Raw genomic sequence first — 19,563 nt, 5'->3', positions numbered from 1 at the left:
TTCACTTGTGCAGATACATGAAAGAGCTAGTCTGTCAAAGTATTCAAACGGAATGATTGTTTAAAAGTTTTTCAACGTCAGGATTCTTTGAATCTTATATTAATCCTTTCTCTATAGCGTGCCCAACTGGTACAAGCAAACTTCATATTTTTTAATTTATTCATACGTTTATTGAGACTCTTATTACTAGAGTAAATCATATATAATTTATGGTATACAACTCGTCTTTTCCATTCGGCCAGGTAGTTATGGCTCGCAATCTGAGGATCGCGGGTTCTTCTTCCACCAAACATGCTTGCCCGTTTAGCTGGAGGAGGGACATAATAATGTTCGATCAATCTCACTATTTGTGGACAAAAGAGTAGTCTAAGATTTGGTGTTGGGTGGTGATGATTAGCTTCTTTCCCTCTAGTCTTGCACTGCTAAATTAAGGACGAATAGCGCATATAGCCCTCGTGTAGCTTTGCGTGAAATTCAAACAAACAACTCATAAACAGAAATATTGTAGGAAGAGATCGAAAATGTATCTAACTCTTCCTACTCCGCAAAGGCCCTGGCATGGTCTAGTGATTAAGACACTGGATTCGTAATCTGAGAGTCGTGGCTTCGAATCGCCATCACGCCAAACATATTCGCCCTATCAACCTTTGGGGCGTTAGTATATGACGGTCAAACCTACGATTCGTTGGTAAAAGAGTATCCCAAGAGTTGGCGGCGGATGGTGATGACTAGCTGCCTACCTTCTCGTTTTACACTGCTAAATTAGGAACGGCTAGTACAAAAATCTCTCGTGTAGCTTTTCGCGAAATTCAAAACAAACAAACCTCAACGACCTAGAAGAAACACGATGCCGAATACGAAACAGAAATATTAGTGTACGAAACCTTTTTAATTTTGAACATAAATTAGTTAATTTCTTACATTTGCTTTTATACATTTCTTTATTTGCCATAGTGGCAGTTGTTTGAAATACTTATTTTAAATTCAATGATAATAATAATAAAGGGTTCGGTTTCTTTTGAATTTCGCGCAAATTTACACGAGAGCTGTCTGCGCTAGCCGTCCCTAATTTAGCAGTGTAAGACTAGAGGAAAGGCAGCTAGTCATCACCACCCACCGCTAACTCTTTAGCTACTCTTTTACCAACGAATAGTGGGATTGACCGTCACATTATAATGCCCCACACAGCTGAAAGGGCGAGCATGTTCGGTGTGACAGGGATTTGAACCCGCGACCTTCGGATTACGAGTCGAGTGAATAATAAAGGGACTGCTAGACTATCCCTCATAAATTCCTCGTAAAAGTACAGAAAATATTTTAATTAATCAAATTGATAATGTAGTAGTGAGAACAGAAAAAATTAATAACGTATAAAGTCCTGCGTTTTCTGAACTGTTGAACAAAATTTGATTAATCTTAAGTAGTGCGATTAAGTTGTATACCACGAGAATCAAAGACATTTTATAATCTTTATAAGAAAGTCAGTCACAGTACCAAACAACTAAGTATTTCGTTATAATATAATTTAATAGATCTCAGTTACTTGTAATTTATTATTTTATACAAACAAAAAATAATTTCTCTTTAAATTTTGTACTTGTACTAAAATTATTTTTTGTTTGTTTTTAAGCACGAAGCTACACATTAGACTATTTGTTCTGTGCCCACTGCAGGGCTTAATTTAAACCTATAAGCTTATTCTTGAGTCACTAGGAGACTTGAACTTAGGTTATTGAAATGACGAATGTTTTACCGGAGGTAAAGGAGTCAGAAGTGCGTTATTTTGTAATATATATATTTTCTTTATCTGCATGTTTGTTGCGACGAACATGCTCGCTCCTTCAGCCATGGGTGCGTTAAAATGTTACGGTCAGTCCCACTATTCGTTGGTAAAAGAGTAGCCCAAGTTGGCGGTGGGTAGTGATGACTAGCTGCCTTCCCTCTAGTCTTACACTACAAAATTGGGAACGGCTAGTACAGATAGCCTTCGTACAGCTTTGTGCGAAATTCAAAACAAACAAACAAACTTATCTGCATAGATTTTTGTTTTTTTCTTTTAGTTTTTGATTGTGGCTTCATAACTATCCAATAGTTATCGAATAATATATTTACATTAAATCTGCTCAATGGCCAACGATAGATGTCAAGGTTAATATATATATATATGTATACCTGGAAGCAATTTACTAAATAATATTAATTATTCAAACCAACATCAGAAGCGTTGAGAATTCAAACTACACGAGGTGAATTTGCTTCTCTACGAATTCAACAAAGCCTTTCCACCTCTCTCCAAAGGGTGCTTAATGTGTATATATTTATATTCTGTTTTGATAAAACATTACAAGAAATTAGTTACAGTGTAGACATTTCGTGTATTTAAAGCTTGTTTATCGAAATTATCAGCAACATAAACAGATGTAATAAGTAGATTGTGTGTGTGTGTTTCTTATAGCAAAGCCACATAGGGCTATCTGCTCACCGAGAGGAATCAAACCACTGATTTTAGCGTTGTAAATCCGGAGACATACCGCTGGACTAGCGGAGGCCAATAAGTAGATTGAAAACCCCATACTCTCATCAACATGGGACCAGGTTGGACTCATGTGAACAGAAGTTTTGTAAATTAATGAATAACCATCTCTCCTTCTTGAAATTTCTTAGCATAGGAAAAAGCATTTTATAACGTGTGGTTTTACACTAAGGTTTATTACTCACACTAGGATGTAATGAAGACTAAAATCCATAAAATAAAATAAACTGTATTTGTTTACTCACTTTTGAAGTTGTGTAGGAATACAACACATTGAGACAATATAAGCAAATTTATGATTTCTGTAAATATTTCAGCAAGAAGCTCGAAACAGGAAATTACATAATTATCAAGTTCATATCATATATTAAGACCAATGAACATGAAGAAAAAATATGAATTTTGCGTTGTTAGACTCAACCACTTATTTGAGTAGAGCTTCGAAAGATGAAAATAAGAAAAGGGAAAATAAAAATAAAAAACTATTTTAGCATTTAATAGGGAAAATGTGAACACTGTGAAATTAGCCTAAATATTAGCTGGTCAAAAGTTTAAGACCATACTGAAACGAAGCATTAATCGGTAAACACGTAACGAAATTTAGTCATTTGTGTTCAAGCATTAGCGTTGTCAGCATCTCTCACTGACATCTCCTATGTTACATTGGGTAAAAACATGGCAAAGGCGAAAAAGCTGACAGAGTTTGAACGTGGCAGAATTGTCGAGCTGCAAAAGCAAGGTTTCTCTTAACGTGCCATTGCTGGTGAGATTGGGTGTATTAAAACTGCTGTTGCAAATAATTTAAAAGGCCCTGAGGGATACGGAACGAGAATTTCAAGTGGTCGGCTCAAGAAAATTTCGCCGGCGTTGAGCAGAAGGATTCGACGGGTTGTCCGGCAAGACACCAGCCAATCGGACGCAGAATGCAGCTGAAGATTAATAAGACGGCATCTACGAGAAAAAGGCTTTAAAAACCGTAAACGTCTTCAAATGCCACGTCTTCTTCCACACCACGAAACAGTTTGGTTAAACTTTGCTGAGAAGCACCAAACATGGGACGAAGAAACGTGGAAGAAAGTTTTGTTCTCTGATGAGTAAAAATTTAACCTGGATGGTTTAGATGGCTTTCAATGTTACTGGCTGGCACGATAAGGATATCTCACCAGAAACAGTTTCTACACGACACAGTGGAGGAGGTTCCATCATGATCTGGGGTCCTTCCATGGAACAATGGAGTTTTAGGTTATACAGGGCGTCAAACAGCGGCTGGCTACACTGGCATGTTGGAGAGAGCATTCTTATTGACTGAAGGCCCTCACTTGTGTGGAAATGACTGGATCTTTCAGCAGGACAACGCCGCAATCCACAATGCCCGCAGGACAAAGACCTTTTTCATGGCGAATAACGTGATTCTTTTGGACAATCCAGCGTGTTCGCCCGAACTGAATCCCATTGAAAATGTTTGGGAGTGGGTGGCAAGGGTGGTCTACAGAAGTGGACGTCGATTCCAAACAGTGCATGATCTTCGTGAAGCCATCCTTACCACTTGGAATAACATTTCAACCAGCCTTCTGCAAACGCTTTATTCGACCATGCCAAAGCGAATGTATGAAGTTATTTGCAATGATGGCCGTGCAACTCACTACTGAGACCTCTTGTTGGGCATTTCTTACCCTGTTTAGGACTTCTTTTTGGTATGGTCTTAATCTTTTGACCAGCTAGTATTTAGACTAATTTCATAGTGTTCACATTTTTCTTTATGTTCATTGGCCTTAAGATTTTGGCCAGCAGTGTATACATATATATATGCACACACACACACATACACATATATGATATATCAGATGACCCCTCCTCAACGGTAAGTTTAAGGGATTATAATGTTAAAAATTGGGTTTCGATGCCCGCGGTGGACTGGGTACAGATGATCCATTGTGTACCTTTGCGCTTGACAACAAGCAAAAATAAAAAATAAATTAAATGACATTACTTCCTTAACCGCACAATTGACGTACGCTGGAAACAGGAACCATAAGAATATGAGTAATATTGTATTAGGGCACGTCATGGCCAGGTGGTTGGGGCGCTTGACTCGTAATCTAAGAGTCGCGGGTTCAAATCCCCGTCACACCGAGCATACTCTCCCCTTTCAGCCTTGGGGACGTTATTATGTTATGGTCAGTCCCTCTATGGACTGGTAAAATAGTAGCCCAAGAGTTGGCGGTGGGTGGTGATGACTAGCTGCCTTCCGTCTAGTCTTACACTACTAAATTAGGGCCCCTCGTGTAGCTTTGCGTGAAATTCAAAACAAACAAACTCTTCTATTTACGTTGGCTTTTATCTAAACCTCTTAATTGAGTCACACAAAGAGAACGGGTTGGTAAGATAAGTTTTCAAAAGAAATATTTGTAAAATGCATTATTTTTCACCTTTTTTTATTTGACGTGCAATACATACAAAATGACATACGTATAGAATCACAAACAACAGGTACTGGCAATTAGAGGGTGAACATATATACAAAACATAAAAGTCAAGCGAGCAAGTTTTGTTTTGTGTTTTTAGTATTTTGTGGCGATTTCTTTGGGTTACCTTATGGTCATGATGCCATACAGTTTATCAACGTACCATTGTTTCAAGTATATTATATTACTACCTACATTTTATCTATGTTGTTTGGTCATATTTCGCCCTTTTCAGTTTTACATAAGCCATTAAAACTCTCAAGAGTATTTACATCTGGACTTTATATACGTTAAGCCATGATTATAAGCGTTCCATGAACCTCTTCACCGTCAAAATATTATTTCACGACATTTGATGTATACTTAGGATCAGTGTTTTGCTGGAACCTGAATCCTTGCTGAATAGTTCTAATTTGTGAGGAATCTTCAGAGTGAATCAGAATCTGCCTGTACTTGGCAGGAGTCATAGTGCCATCTGTAGATAACAGACATCGTTAGTCGAGATGTGGCCTCAAACGTGTATACTGACTCTCCATCATGCTGATGTTATACAATGGTTATGATACTAACTCTTCTTCTCTTAACAGTAAATGTGTCTTTGATCGTTGCCGAAAAATTCGAACTTAAATTTATCTTTTAAAATAGTACAACTTTTTATTTTACTGTTTGTGGCCAGATGCCCGTTTAAATATACTGGTTTTATTACCTATTCTCGTAACGGTTTTCGAACTCTATACACGTACATTGGAATTACTTTGTGTTGATGTGTGTGTTACCCTATTCGAGGTAACATTTACACACCTATATTTACGAAACGTTCGATAGAATGATCTCTATTAGAGCTTGGCCTATCTCGTAAAATACCGTATGCTGTTTACCATCACTTTCAGGTGGTATCTTTTATCTACCTCAACCACACAGTTCTATCATTAATAATACCAGTTTCATTAATTTCTTCACAGTTTTATTAAAATGTTTGAACTTTGATTTCTGTTATTGTATTTCATAGAATGAAGTTACAAAAGAATGGACGGTATTACCACAGGGCATGACTACTTGTATTTTTACGGATTTTGTACAGATGTGGTACTTTGTGATTCGTTAGATGGCATCAAAACACTGGAAATTATGCACAAATGATTGTACTTTGGTGCGGTTCATTTTCACACGATAAAGGGGGTGGTATGGCAGTACTATTGTCATTTTATTACAGTCACATAAAATATTATCTGTTATTTTATAATCATTTTTTTTCTGATGCTTCTATAGTTTTTATTTTAGTTGGTTTTTGCTTCTCCAAACTTAAACTCTTATATGTAGAGTCTGTAGCCTTTCCAGTATATTTATTTAACCATTTTTAGCATTCATAATGAAAAGATTGAATATTTTTTTTATTTTTGAAGTTTATACATTTTCACTTCATGAGGAAAAGCGTTTAACAGTTTGATTTTCCTTAATTAACTCACCATTATACATCATAATTATACGTCAAAATAAATATTCAAAGAAATGAAGATTTTAATGCAAGACTGTAACACGCTCACACCCGTCTCAGTTGAATATTTCTTATTTAAAAATATATATATATATATGATTAAACTCTTCTATTATCTGACACACTTTTATGAGTATAGAAAATAAAACGTCTCAAACTCATTCTTAAGGAAGAATTAACATTCTGTGATTAAAAACTCCCAACAACTGTTTTGAAGTTAGAGTAGTTTTAGTGAAATTTTGGGGTATTTTCAACATTTCCTTTTTCGCAGGTGGAAAGGTTATAGATATGATATTAGTCTCATAAAAACCGACTTGCCCAAACGTGAGCAGATAGGGTTCTCGTGTATTATAACTGAGGAGGAAGGCTTAAGAATAGTAGAACCTGTCAGCAGTGTATGCAAGCCAAACATTTTAGAGTGGAATATTGTAGGTACTTTCTTTTTCTACTATCTAGCCTAATCCTGCGATGTATGTTATTAATGCGAGTGAAGGGGGAAAAAAACAACTCTGGCTAAACTGTGACATCACTTGATAGATCTCGCATCATTTGTCTCCAGTGATAACGAAAAGACAAAGCACGTAACGTTAACAATAAATCTAACAGAATTAGCACCCTCTTGATCTCATAGAAATGTTAACTTACATTAAGAACTTCACTTTTGGTTTATAAACTACTGGCAATGCTGTAATGATCAATTATCTGATTTGAAACTTAAAGTATAGTGAGGAGTATTGGTGCCTTCCTTTCACGTTTAAAATAAATCCATGGTGAATCAGTTTGATGTCCCTTTGTCAGACGTTAATGTAGCTCTAAAATTAGACATTTTTTTCTCAGTGTTCAGATTTCTTCAGAATTTATGCTGTGAAAGTTTATTGTGTTCATTTCAGGTTTCAAATTAAACCTACTTCACCAGCCCAATTTCTAACCTTTATTTTTAAGTTGAATCCATGGTATGACAATCTGGTTCGTCATCCTAATTTAATTCCAATCCTTCCTTCCAATATTAATCCATGGTATGACAATCTGGTTCGTCATCCTGATTTAATTCCAATTCTTACTTCCAATGTTAATCCATGGTATAACAATCTGGTTCGTCATCCTGATTTAATTCCAATCCTTACTTTCAATGTTAATCCATGGTATGACAATCTGGTTCGTCACACTGATTTAATTCCAATCCATACTTCCGATGTTAATCCATGATTTGACAATCTGTTTTATAAATGTCAGGTTTTAAATTATGACCTGTTTCGCCATCCTAATCTATATCCAATCCTTATTTCCAATATCAATGTATGGTATGACAATTTGTTTTACAAATGTCATGTTTTAAAAAAAAACATGGCGCTTAATGTCCAGTATGTATTATCAAACGATATTATGTTTATATGTTTCCTATAAATTTCCGTATTTAAATTAGTTTTTGATATCTCAGCCTGCTGTTCATTGTCCGTTTTTGAATTGTTGTCATGGTGCGAAAGCATGTATGTTAAAGTTACGTTTCAAATTACATTCTGGTTCGTCAGTCTTCTGCTGACCAGTCTTTATTTTCAAACTCTATCCATACTGCAACAATACACTGTTCAGTTTTTGAATGCTTCCGTGTAACAGTCAGTATCTCGCGCTTTAGATTTTTAATCGATTTTTTAACACGGAAGTTCCTTTTATCTTTCAGCTTTCAAATTGAATCATATTATGGTGTCAATTGCTTGGTTTGTTTTATATATGTGAATTTACGCACAAAGACACATGAATGTATATGAGATCCATAGGAAATTGCCAACCGTATACATAAGTTGATGTACTTATTATTTTTCACTCTGGTTAAAGAACAAAGTAAAAAAAAATATTATTATCCATAAGAAAGCTAGTGGAGTTAACATTATCCTACTGCATCTTTTACGTGCTACAGAAGGTGTGGCTGAATACTTTTTTTTTTCTCTGTTCCTCTGACAATAAACGATATTTTACTTCTAACATTGAATTATTTGTTTGATTGGCCGAGAGCACATCACATAGCTTAAAATATTATCAATGTTTCCTTGAAAGCCCAGTAACAAAATCATTTCCATAAATGCATGACGTCGCAGTAGGTCTTTCTAGTTGCTGCTGACTCGAATATTTTTATATGCGCAATATAAAAGCCTTAGAACGACATTTATTAACAAATTTTCAACTTGGTATTAAAATCTTATTATACGATGCTATAATCTGACATGGTCAGGTGGTTAAGGCGTTTGACTCGCGATCTATGGATGGTGGGTTCGAATCCCTGTCTCATCAGACATGCTCGCTCTTTCAACCGTATGGGCGTTATAATGTGACGTTATATCCCTCGCTGTTCGTTGGTAAAAGAGTAGCCCGATAGTAGGCAGTGGGTGATAATAACTAGTTGTTTTCCCTCTAGTCTTTTACTGCTAAATTCGGGACCGCTAGCGCAGATAGCCTTTGTGTAGCTTTGCAAAAAATTCAAACCAAACGAAAATGATATATTTGTTGTTCATACAGTAATATCTACTTCACATGGTAAACTTTTTTTATTCGTATATTAAAAACAGTCTTTCAACTAAGACAATAAAACTTTCGGTTTACATCTAAGACCAAAAGGATCATAGGTCTGCCCTTTAGGCTAATGGAAACTACTATTATTGAATCTTTCGTTTGTTACTGTATTGGCTTTTTATCTAATTTAATTATTTTTGTTTTGTTTGTGTGTCTTAAAAGTTTTTCTTTTTAACCTGAAATATAGAAATTGGTTCACACTCTGATGTTTCATGCAAGTTATAAAAAGTTGTTTATATGAGACATCCTTTCTATTTATCAACAAACACATTCATTTTTAAATGTTATGGTACGCTATTTTTCTCCCAAGATAAAATTACTCATAATTATGGGTAGATTTGTTTCGTGTTGGCCCGGCATTGCCAAGCGTGTTAAGGCGTGCGACTCGTAATCTGAGGGTCGCGGGTTCGCATCACCGTCGCGCCAAATATGCTCGCCCTTTCAGCCGTGGGGCGTTATAATGTTACGGTCAATCCCACTATTCGTTGGCAAAAGTAGCCCAAGTGTTGGCGGTGGGTGGTGATGACTAGTTGCCTTCCCTCTAGTCTTACACTACTAAATTAGGGACGGCAAGCACAGATAGCCCTCGAGTAGCTTTGTGCGAAATTCAATAACAAATCTTTCCTGTTTTTTTCTTTTTAATTTAAGTGGGATGTTCCTAATAAAAAATTGTTTGATTTAAATTTAGCGTAAAGCTACACGAGGGCTGTCTGTGTTACCGAATAAAAAACACTTTTCTCACTTGGTGCCATTCAATAGCAGGTAATATATTCAGCAAGATTAACTGAAAAAGAGAGAAGACGTGATATGAATAACTTTTATTGGTTAATATTGTTATAGAGAGTTAATACAATTGTTATTTATATAAGCGATTTCCCATGAGAAAATGATACAACCAGAGAAATTTAGGAAACACTATTCTATAAAATTGTTTTATTTAAATGACTGCTTTGGGACAAGTTGAAGAATTAAAGCATATTCAATTGCACAATACGTTAAAAATAAATAAAAAACATTTCATCACATTTCATATGCCTACTAAAGATGACAGTTTTTAGGACTGAGCGTCGCCCAATAATTAGTATGCTGGATAGTGCATCTAAGGTTCTCGCACTTTGAGGTTGTGGATGCATTGTAAGAGTTACTGTCAAACCCCACTGTTTGGTATAACAAGGAAAGCTCAAATGTTTGCGGTGAATATTGTTGACTAGCTGCCTTTTCTGTAGTCTGTCACTACAAAATTAGTTACACTTAACGCAGATGGACCTCGTGTTGCTTTTCTTGAAATCCAACAAACGAACAAAAGAAATTTCATCTTATAAACACTTAATAAAGATTACAGGTATTTATTTTTGCTTGTTTTTTTTTTTATTTCACGCAAAGGTACACGAGGGCTATCTGCGTTAGCCGTCCCTAATTTAGCAGTGTAAGACTAGAGAGAAGGCAGCTAGTCATCGCCACCAATTGCCAACTCTTGGGCTACTCTTTTACCAACGAATAGTGAGATCGGCCGTAACATTATAACGCTCTCATGGCGTAAAGGGCGAGTATGTTTGGTGTGACGGGGATTGGAACCCGCGACCCTCAGATTACGACTCAAGTGCCTTAACCACTTGGTCATGCCGGGACACTGAAGATAATTCAGTCAGCCCCTCCTATTAGAACTGGCTGGATTCTATTGGAAGTTTCTATGTCTGTTTCCACAACAAACAGTTTTTATATTCATCTTAAGCAGTTACGCAACTATTATCGAATTAGAACCCGAATATTATTGCCCCTATCTTTTGTTGACAGTAATTTTTTATTTCGTTTTTTTCTATCCAATCAACTGACCATGTCAGCCTAAATGAAACGAAGGTACTGCAATTCTCTTGTAAGTTCTAAACATTACACTGTTGGTAGCTTCTCTTATGTATCTGTATAATTTGAATACTGATTATTGCCTTAACATTTTTAATATTTTATGAATTACGATTTTTAGTACGTAGCGTATAATTTAATTTGTATTTTATATGTACGGTATACTATATACTATAATGTATATATATATATATATATATATTACTATGTACAAATTTTTATTTATTTACCACTCCTCCCGCCCCCCGACGTGCCTGCTTAAAATCTAATGCCATAAAGTACAGGGGCAATATTTTTTTCTATAATATATACCAATAAAACAAAAGTAATGGTATATATAACGTGCCGTTCCTCATTGATAAAGAACCGATTTGAACATTAATACAAAACGAATGAAAAAGAGGGCAGACGTTTCAAATATTTTAATATCGTTAAACTTCTGCTCATTAATTAATCTTATAGATAGTTTGTGTTAGGTTTATGAAGTATTCTAAAGGTTAACAAACTGTAAAATAGACCAGGTATAAGGAAAGACGACAAATCAAGACTTAACAAAGCACATAAAAACAACTTTATTTTTCTAACTTGTATATTTGTTTGATGTTGTTGAGAATGAAGCCAGCTGCAGATAACAATAACTGGCTTTCAGGAAAGCTTTTGTCAAGGTAGAACGTCCTCTATTGACCTTTTAAATTGGTGTCGAGTCTTCTTCAACTTTAACCCTTTGTAAACAAAGGTAAAGAGAAAAACGTCAAGGTTAGGGAACACGTGCTTAAGTTCTTCTAGTTAAAATACGTTGTTGTCAAGTGTATGACAGTCACATTCCAGTTTTGTCGCTGGGGGGCGCACCGAGTAAACAATCTCGACACGCCTAAATCCTCATGCGCTCTTTTCGGCCTAATGGAGCTCGTTCAGTGACAAAACGCGGCTTTGCCAGCTATTGTCAAGCCACAATAGCGGCGAGAATTGCTGCTCTGAACGAGTCACAGTTGTCGTGCTGGGCCACTGACTTCACGGCTGTAGACTTTTCAGCCTCGTGACAAGCCGAGACAGCCGTGCCCTGTATTAACTCAGCTTGACTCATTCGTGCCGTTTCTACTTGTTCGGGTTATTTTCCTATATGTCTATGTATACAGTAATGCTTGTCATACCGGCTTCTTGTTGACATGGCAAGGACCACTGCCATGTCATTACTAGGAGAAAAAAAGAAAGAAAAAAAAACTCAAATGCTTAGCCACCGGCGACAGCTATTCTTTCCGCTGGTATGTAAATCTCGTGTGTGTAGATCGTTCTTGCGAGTTCTCCCGTGCTTCAGTAATAGCTTGTTCAACAAGTTGTTCGTGTGACGTTTTATCATGTACTTGTCATACTTCTGGTGAGACCCGAGATTGTCGTTTGTGTGGCTTGCATTCCTCTATCGCATAAACTGTCGTAAGCTGCCACTATCTCACCTCGGTGTCTCGATAAACATCGCCCGCATATCTCCAACCAAGGAAGGGTGGTCTAGCGATGTTACTTCGGTGATAAGTAAAGACGTTAACAACACGGCTAGTAACTTCTGTTGAAAGTCACTCGGGTTGGACATTTTCAGTCAAGCACCTGTTGGAAGGACGTAGCATTATGTCTACGTATGAAAATTCTGTTGGCTAAAACCTGGAAGTAGCGAACGTAATTTTTAGTGTCTGTATTTCAGGAAGAAATCAAAAACATGATAATTAAAAATTAAATATGAAACGTGTGTGTTTTCTTACAGTAAAGCCACATAGGGCTATCTGCTGAGTCGACCAAGGGGAATCGAGCCCTGATTTTAGTGTTGTAAATTCGTAAACTTACCGCTATACTAGCGGGGGACAAATATGAAGCAGAAAGAAAGACACGAATTTATTTGTTAAAGCAACAAAAAATACACCTACTGTGCAAAGTAATATTTTTAACCATTTTTATTCGTAGTATAACTGCACATTGCGAAGCAATAATTTAATACTGTATGCATTTATATTTATTTGCTAAGCCATGTCAAACTCAAACATTTGTGTTATATAAATCATGATTGTTAACACTGTCACTGGAAAAAGGTGGTTGGGCAGGTCCTCAATTTCAATAGAAAGATCTCAACACAACTGCGCCCTCCATTATAAATTTGTATGCGATTTCCCCTAAGTTAAATTGAAAATTTTGCCCTAAATCACTTGTGACTTTAAACAGATGAAGGTCTTGAAATGGTTCTGAGATGAAACAAATATATAAATTAAAATAAAGTTACGTTGGTCGTTGAACTGATTATTTAAACATTAATTTTCCTGTGTTTTTGCCATGATTTATGTTGGTTCACGCTGCAACATAATTAACCCCAAACTACTATTCTAAGTTGTAAAAACATTTCCGGGGAGTATACTCCCAACCCCCTCTGATTTCTGTTTTTCGAATATAGGCTTTTTCCTGACAAGCCTGATTCACATCCACCACACGTTTTGTTTCCGATACCCAAGTGCGTCCTTTATTACTTTGTGCCGATGTGCACCATGTCTGTTGCAATTTAAGCTTAGTGTAAACAATTAAAATCGCTTTTTAGTAGATCGTTTTTTTGTTAAAGAGAACATGACAATGCTATTGAATATATCTTTAGTCATACATTTTACGATCACTGCCACCTTTATAGATACCTAAACTGTGAATCAAAATCTCACTATCACATTTTGAGAGTTCTTGTGTGTTGTTGTTTTTTGGTGTGTTTTTTTTCAGAAATATTTGTTTTCAAAGATTGGCTTATAATATTAAACAGCTAGTATAAGTAGTTCAATAACATCATAAACTAATTCCTCATTGAGTTTCTAAATGTTGGCAAATTTATCTGCCAATTCTCTTTTCAACTCTCGACGTGATGTCACATTGCGCATTGTTTAAAATCTTGGTTCTAAATTGCAGTTGAAATGTATGTTATCGACAAAATAAACTCCTCCAAAAACGCACTTCAGGTTTTAAATCTCAGAAAAACAAATTGCTTTGAGTAGCTTTAAGAATTATTAAATATTGAGTTATATGAGGTTTTAAAGAGTCCTGTTTTTCCGCTCCAAGTTAAGCGGTCTAATCAGTTGAATACTGTTGTTAGAGTAGATTATATATACATAAGCGAACAACGAAAACTTTTCCTAATTGTGGCTTGCACAGAGGGAATTTTTTTTAATCAGCCACATCGATTGTCTTAGCTTTTTGGCGCACGGTGGCGCTAGCGTTCACTAGAAGAGAAAGTGTTTGAGCGGGAAAGAACAACGTGCTGGGGTTCATCAGCAGACAGAACAGACAAGCAACGGAACTCCCTTCACGTGAACACAGCAGCACGAGACTAGATCAGTTGCACGTGGAGAATTCAGTGTTAGTTGGTGAAAGTCGCTAGAAGGTTGTTGGTTTTGTTGTTTTTTTTCTGCCTGAGAATCAGTGACTCTTTTAGTCGTAAGAAGAAACTCATAAGAGAAAGGACATTCTAGGGTCTATGTATAAACCAAGATGACCTTTAGTGTGAATATATATAACCTGACAAGTTACTATTAGTTCATCAGGAAGAAGGCCCTCTTGTGGCGAAACATGTCCTTGCTGTTGATGCCTGCCGCCAGGTCGTTCTCATGTAAGTAAGCACGTGTCCTCAGTGTCGCTAAGGTAGGAGGTACAGTGGGAGGAGCTTAAGAAGTTATGATAGACAAGTAGATTGACCATGGTGTCTTGATCACATACCTTATCCATACATTAACCTCCGTCTTCCTTTACCTATTGAAGTGTTTTTTTACGATAGATAACGTTTATCTCTCTTAACTCTCTTCTTTCCTCTTAACTAGGGGACCCACCGTTCGGCGTCCAGCCCTCTGCCCCGGGGAAGACTATGTCCAGTACGGGACCTGGCCACGCTGGGTGCGGAGTATGTGCACGCGCGGCTGACGGCCGCCTTACGAGCAGCAGAGACCAATCAGACAGCGGACTGGGACAGCGAGCGACTCTTGTCATGGAGGTGGTAAGTACGCCACTAGCTCACCTCAGTATCGTGTGTCTCATGCTAACAGTGTGGGTGCCTGTAGGCCCCGTGCATTCTCTTCTGATGTCTTTGCCAACCGCCATAGATTTCTGGTCACTGTAGCTACTGTGCCCTTCCTGGCCCAAGTCACCATGAGTGTAAGTTTTCTTATGTCGCTATTCATAAGTGCCCCATTTGCTGGTCGTACTAATTTTCGCTTTTGAACATGTTAAGTGTTTTAGCTCGTTCTCTACCGAGTTGAAAAATACTGGCTAGGTTACACATCAAGCTAGGTTACAATATCAAGCATCACCAAGTTTTCAGTTAAAAACACGACAGTGTGGAAAAGTGAGTGCGCTAAACAGAACAGTTGTATGCGATTTAAAAGTTTATAAGTTAATAATGTTTTAATGTAAGATATATGAAAGGGTAGCGGGATTAATGACGTCACTTGGGCCCGCGACATTACGCGCCTGTTTATAATAAGTACTTCATGTTGCTTCTTTACTCAGTCCGCAAGTGTATAACTCTGATAACCGTGTAAACTAGAATCAGGTTAACTAAAACTAACTTTTCCAGTTCATAGTTCACGGTTAATTTGCATATTTACTAGACTTAAGAGAACAAACGCTTGTTGTTTGGAATATTTCAGAGCGGCAACTTTTGATAGTTTAACCGACTACTGTATTTTCTTTTAAAAGTAGGTTGAAACTCTGCAACAACTTTGAACATCAAAACATATTTTGAATGTTTCCTCGGGGCATTTAAATTATGACTTGTCTACTTTTTTCAGTGACCCTCCAACGCATTCAAAATACTTGTACTTTACTATTATTTCTCGGTTAGTTTTCGTTTATTCATTGTTTATTAAAATAATTTTCGTAATAGCTTGAATTATACTAGGTACTTTTCATGTTTGTCTGATTTTTCATCATATGATCTGGGATCATTATATCCATATAGTTTTATGTAATTCAGTGAAAGTATAAATGATTATACGATTGTACGATTATATATTTTTATTACAAGTAACATTCATTGAATAAATGTTTGCATAGTAAGAAAAGGTATTTAATTCTCTTTGTAAACTTGAGGTTTCTAATTAATTACCTCAGAAATTCCATTAGGCCAACTTGGCAGGCGCTCGTGGTTAGGAACGGATATACATCCACTGTGTTCCGAGGAACACATCGATTATACAGTAGTGTTTGTTGGACTTTGTATAAATAATTAGAGGACTATATGACAAGCACATCCGTGTTATAATCCTGCGTCATTTGTTTATCAAATGGTAAATTATATGTATTATATGAGGCTATTTTCCGGAATCGGTAATCGATTGTGTAATAGAAAATGTAGCTGTACAATACAATTACTTTGTAGTGTTGCATCAACTGATGTTAGCGTGTGAAAATTCACACCGATTGTTTTGATTCGTACCATTGTTGACTTACAAATTGAACCTCATTCTTAGAGTAGAATCTACTGTCACCGGAATACACACACACACGTATGTATATATATATATATATATACAAACTACTGCGGGGCCATCACATTAAGTACAACTAACTCACAGTTAAGACTAAAACGCTTTCACATTTTAATGAAGTGTATTACTATGGTATAATGTACAATGAATCTTAATTATTTTTATTTCAGAGACTATCTCTTCTAGCTTTTGTGATACTTTGGAACAACGGTACGAGTTACACAAGCTCTGTAAAATTGGATAGAAAGTTTTATTTAATTTTTAACGCATGGTATGTGTGTGTATGTATGTATAGCAGAGTCACATCGGGCTATCTGCTGTGTCCACCGAGGGGGGTTCAATTCCCCAAGACTTACCGTTGTCCCACCGGAGGACAAACGCATGATGTAATACGGCAATTATGCTATAGACAATTTTATTTGAACTGTTTCAGTAGACGGAAAATTCATTCAGAAAATCTTTCTTCGACTCCTAAACTAAAAAAAATATATAAAAAGTGTCTTTCTTAGTCTCACACATTAGTTACAAATGTATATGTGTGTAGTGAGTTTATTTGAACTATGGTCAATATTTGACGCAGCAACAGGTCTAATATAATGAAAGTCTCCCTCTCATAAGGAAATTATTTAAAAGATTAACCAAAAATAGTTTTTAGTTTGAACAGAGGAATCTTGTAGGAGAGGTATTGATCGTTTTTGATCAAAGAAAATTATATATGAAATAGAGATTATCGTCACATTTATGGCCTTAGTAATAACATAAATGGTTTACCTTTTTGTTTATCTACAATGTTGTATTGTACTGTTGTGTAAGCCTTAAAAACGGTTGATCGCCAACGAATCCTGATTGATAGGTAAAACATTTTGTTTGTGTGCGTGTTTTTTGCTTGTATTTTAAAAAATGGAAACAGCTGTGTAAAGGAATCAAACAGATGTTGTACTAACATAAGTGACAATACAAGCATATAGCTTATTTTGATGACGAAGAGGTAATTGGTGTTTTTTAAGAAGTGTTTTTCGTAAAAAAAAAACTGGCATAGTCAACTATAGAATACCTTGCAATAGGACTGGTGTATATGCTAGGGAGGTCAGCACGATTTCCACTGACGACGTACTGTGCCCGGTCCACCGTGCAGGAAAGACCGATTATTTCTAAACTTAACGCTGCTTTTTAGCAGTTAAGGAGGCTGTTTTAATCCCATCCATTAAGCAGCCTAACTCGAGACTAAACCTTTGTCTTGGCTGGGCAATCTTCGAGTAGTAGGCTTCCAGGGTTCCAGCTATTTTGTCAGCTTTTCAACGGATCATTTCTCCGCTCGCGCCTTTAGTCTAGTCTCGCCATTATCACAACGCTCTAATGGGGATTTAACCAGTAGGTGTGATACGGACCTAGTTATTCTCGCCGTACGCCATATTACCCTGCTAGTCGACCGAGAGAGTTTTTTTGTCGCAAGACGGTATTGAATTATGGCCGTAATTATAGAGATCAGTAACCTACGGCTGCCTAATTAAAACTCTTGACCTGGCAGCTTTTGTTGAGTTTTTATTTGTAGCTTCAGAAGAGGCTGTTTATATATGAAGCGTTTACCTTCCTTTGTACATTGTAAAAGTATGGGAATTAGCAGACATTGTCTGTTGGTACTTTGTGTTCTTATATTATTGACAAGGGGCTGTCCTGTTTATTTTTAGGTATCAAAGCCTCGGGCAAATTTGCTTTACAATGATCTTTATTGGATTTTTTTCAAAGCATTGCCTTCAAAAGGGAACAAAATTTGACAAGGATGGCGACACGTTAATAATAGACTCGTTCTTTGCCATCTACGAGTAGAAAATATACCTTCCTGTACTTCTGTTGTTGAACTTACAGCTGGCTGCGGTGTTCGAAGATAATAGTAGGAGAATTAGCTGATCAAGAGAAAATTACCGCAACTAATGATCCTTGTCTCGGCGTAATTAGGTCGTAGTGTCTTCACTTTCTAACTCCGTCATTAATGAAGTATTACGAAGACCTGACGACAGACTGAGATGGACGGTCCTTCTGGTTGGAGAAGCCATGTATTCGGGCTAACATTGCCTTAACCGCTTACCGGCTTGATATTATTAGTATTATTAGCGGCAACGACTTCTTAGTTTGTAGACTATTCAGACTGGGAAGAAGTAAGATTGGTTTACGTTTTGTCAAAGTTTTATTAGGAATTATTAACGAAAGAACTGTAGGTGGAGGGTGACCTCTTATTCTGAAAGTGTGTGAACTACACTATAGTGGACAGACAGTTTGAAGTTTACTTTAGACGCTTTCTAAAGCTATCTGTTTTTGTTGTGGTTAGGGCTAATGCTATTAAGAAAACTGTTAAGAATTTCTATTCAAAAGAAAGCTAACTAAATAAATCGAGAAGAAAACAAATAATAATAATGAATTAATGAGAGCATGCCACAAACCTAGCAGATATAATTAAACTACTTCCTCACGAAATTAAATACTGTAATGATAAAATATGTTGAGTTATCAGTTGAGAGCCCTAGCTGTTAGTGAGACAAGATCATAGTCTCTAACATAAGTAAAACTTGTGAAATTATAAATCTGCATGTTTGTTTTCGAATTTAAGTGTTTCTCTGTTGAAGAGTGTGTGATAAGATAATTAAATTATTTTTAACTACTGCAAATGCACTCTTGCTTGCCAAGTACAACGTATTTGCATCTGCGCGGAGAAGTTCTTTAATCCATGGAAAATCGCACTCACAAAAAACAAGCCATCTTTTATCGTTAGGGGGCCTTTCACATATTTCATAATGTTGTAATTAATCATTGACGCTCCCTCTTTGTTTCACCATGTAACAGCATCCAACAATGCTTGTTTGTTTTCAAGTACTAGACACGATAAATTATTCTGGTAGCTTAGGCCATCTCTTTTTAATTTTACACAGAGATTTTTTATGTCTGATTCGGTAGATTTTCACAAATTAAACATCAAAATGACACATTATTAGGATGTAAGAACTGTTTTTCACTGATTCTGTATAATTATAGAGGAAGTCAAAGTCCGACCAGCTGTGCTTATTCCCATTCTCTATGTGTAACAGAATGTAACGATATAAGGCCTAACCTCCCTTCTCTTTATCACTGCTCCTATTGAATGGTACCTAAATAAAC

At 36.5% G+C, this 19,563-nt stretch overlaps 1 protein-coding gene across 6 annotated transcripts in view; it reads left to right on the top strand.

Moving 5' to 3' along the window:
* Positions 1–19,563, top strand: part of LOC143239838 (zinc finger protein basonuclin-2-like) — a 227,465-nt gene that overhangs the window by 61,508 nt on the left and 146,394 nt on the right. For 3 of the 6 annotated variants that reach the window (XM_076481400.1, XM_076481399.1, XM_076481402.1), the window contains exon 3: positions 14,749–14,921. In XM_076481400.1, the coding sequence (XP_076337515.1) occupies positions 14,749–14,921 (173 nt within the window). Of the gene's footprint in view, positions 1–14,228; positions 14,541–14,748; positions 15,080–19,563 lie in introns of those variants that run through there. The other 3 variants (XM_076481404.1, XM_076481403.1, XM_076481401.1) reach the window with 2 other exon arrangements.

The sequence above is a fragment of the Tachypleus tridentatus genome, chromosome 13 (genome assembly GCF_004210375.1).
Source record: "Tachypleus tridentatus isolate NWPU-2018 chromosome 13, ASM421037v1, whole genome shotgun sequence".
NCBI lineage: Eukaryota > Metazoa > Arthropoda > Merostomata > Xiphosura > Limulidae > Tachypleus > Tachypleus tridentatus.
The sequence above is the reverse complement of the archived record's forward strand: the minus strand, read 5'-3'. Positions and strand labels throughout refer to the sequence as shown.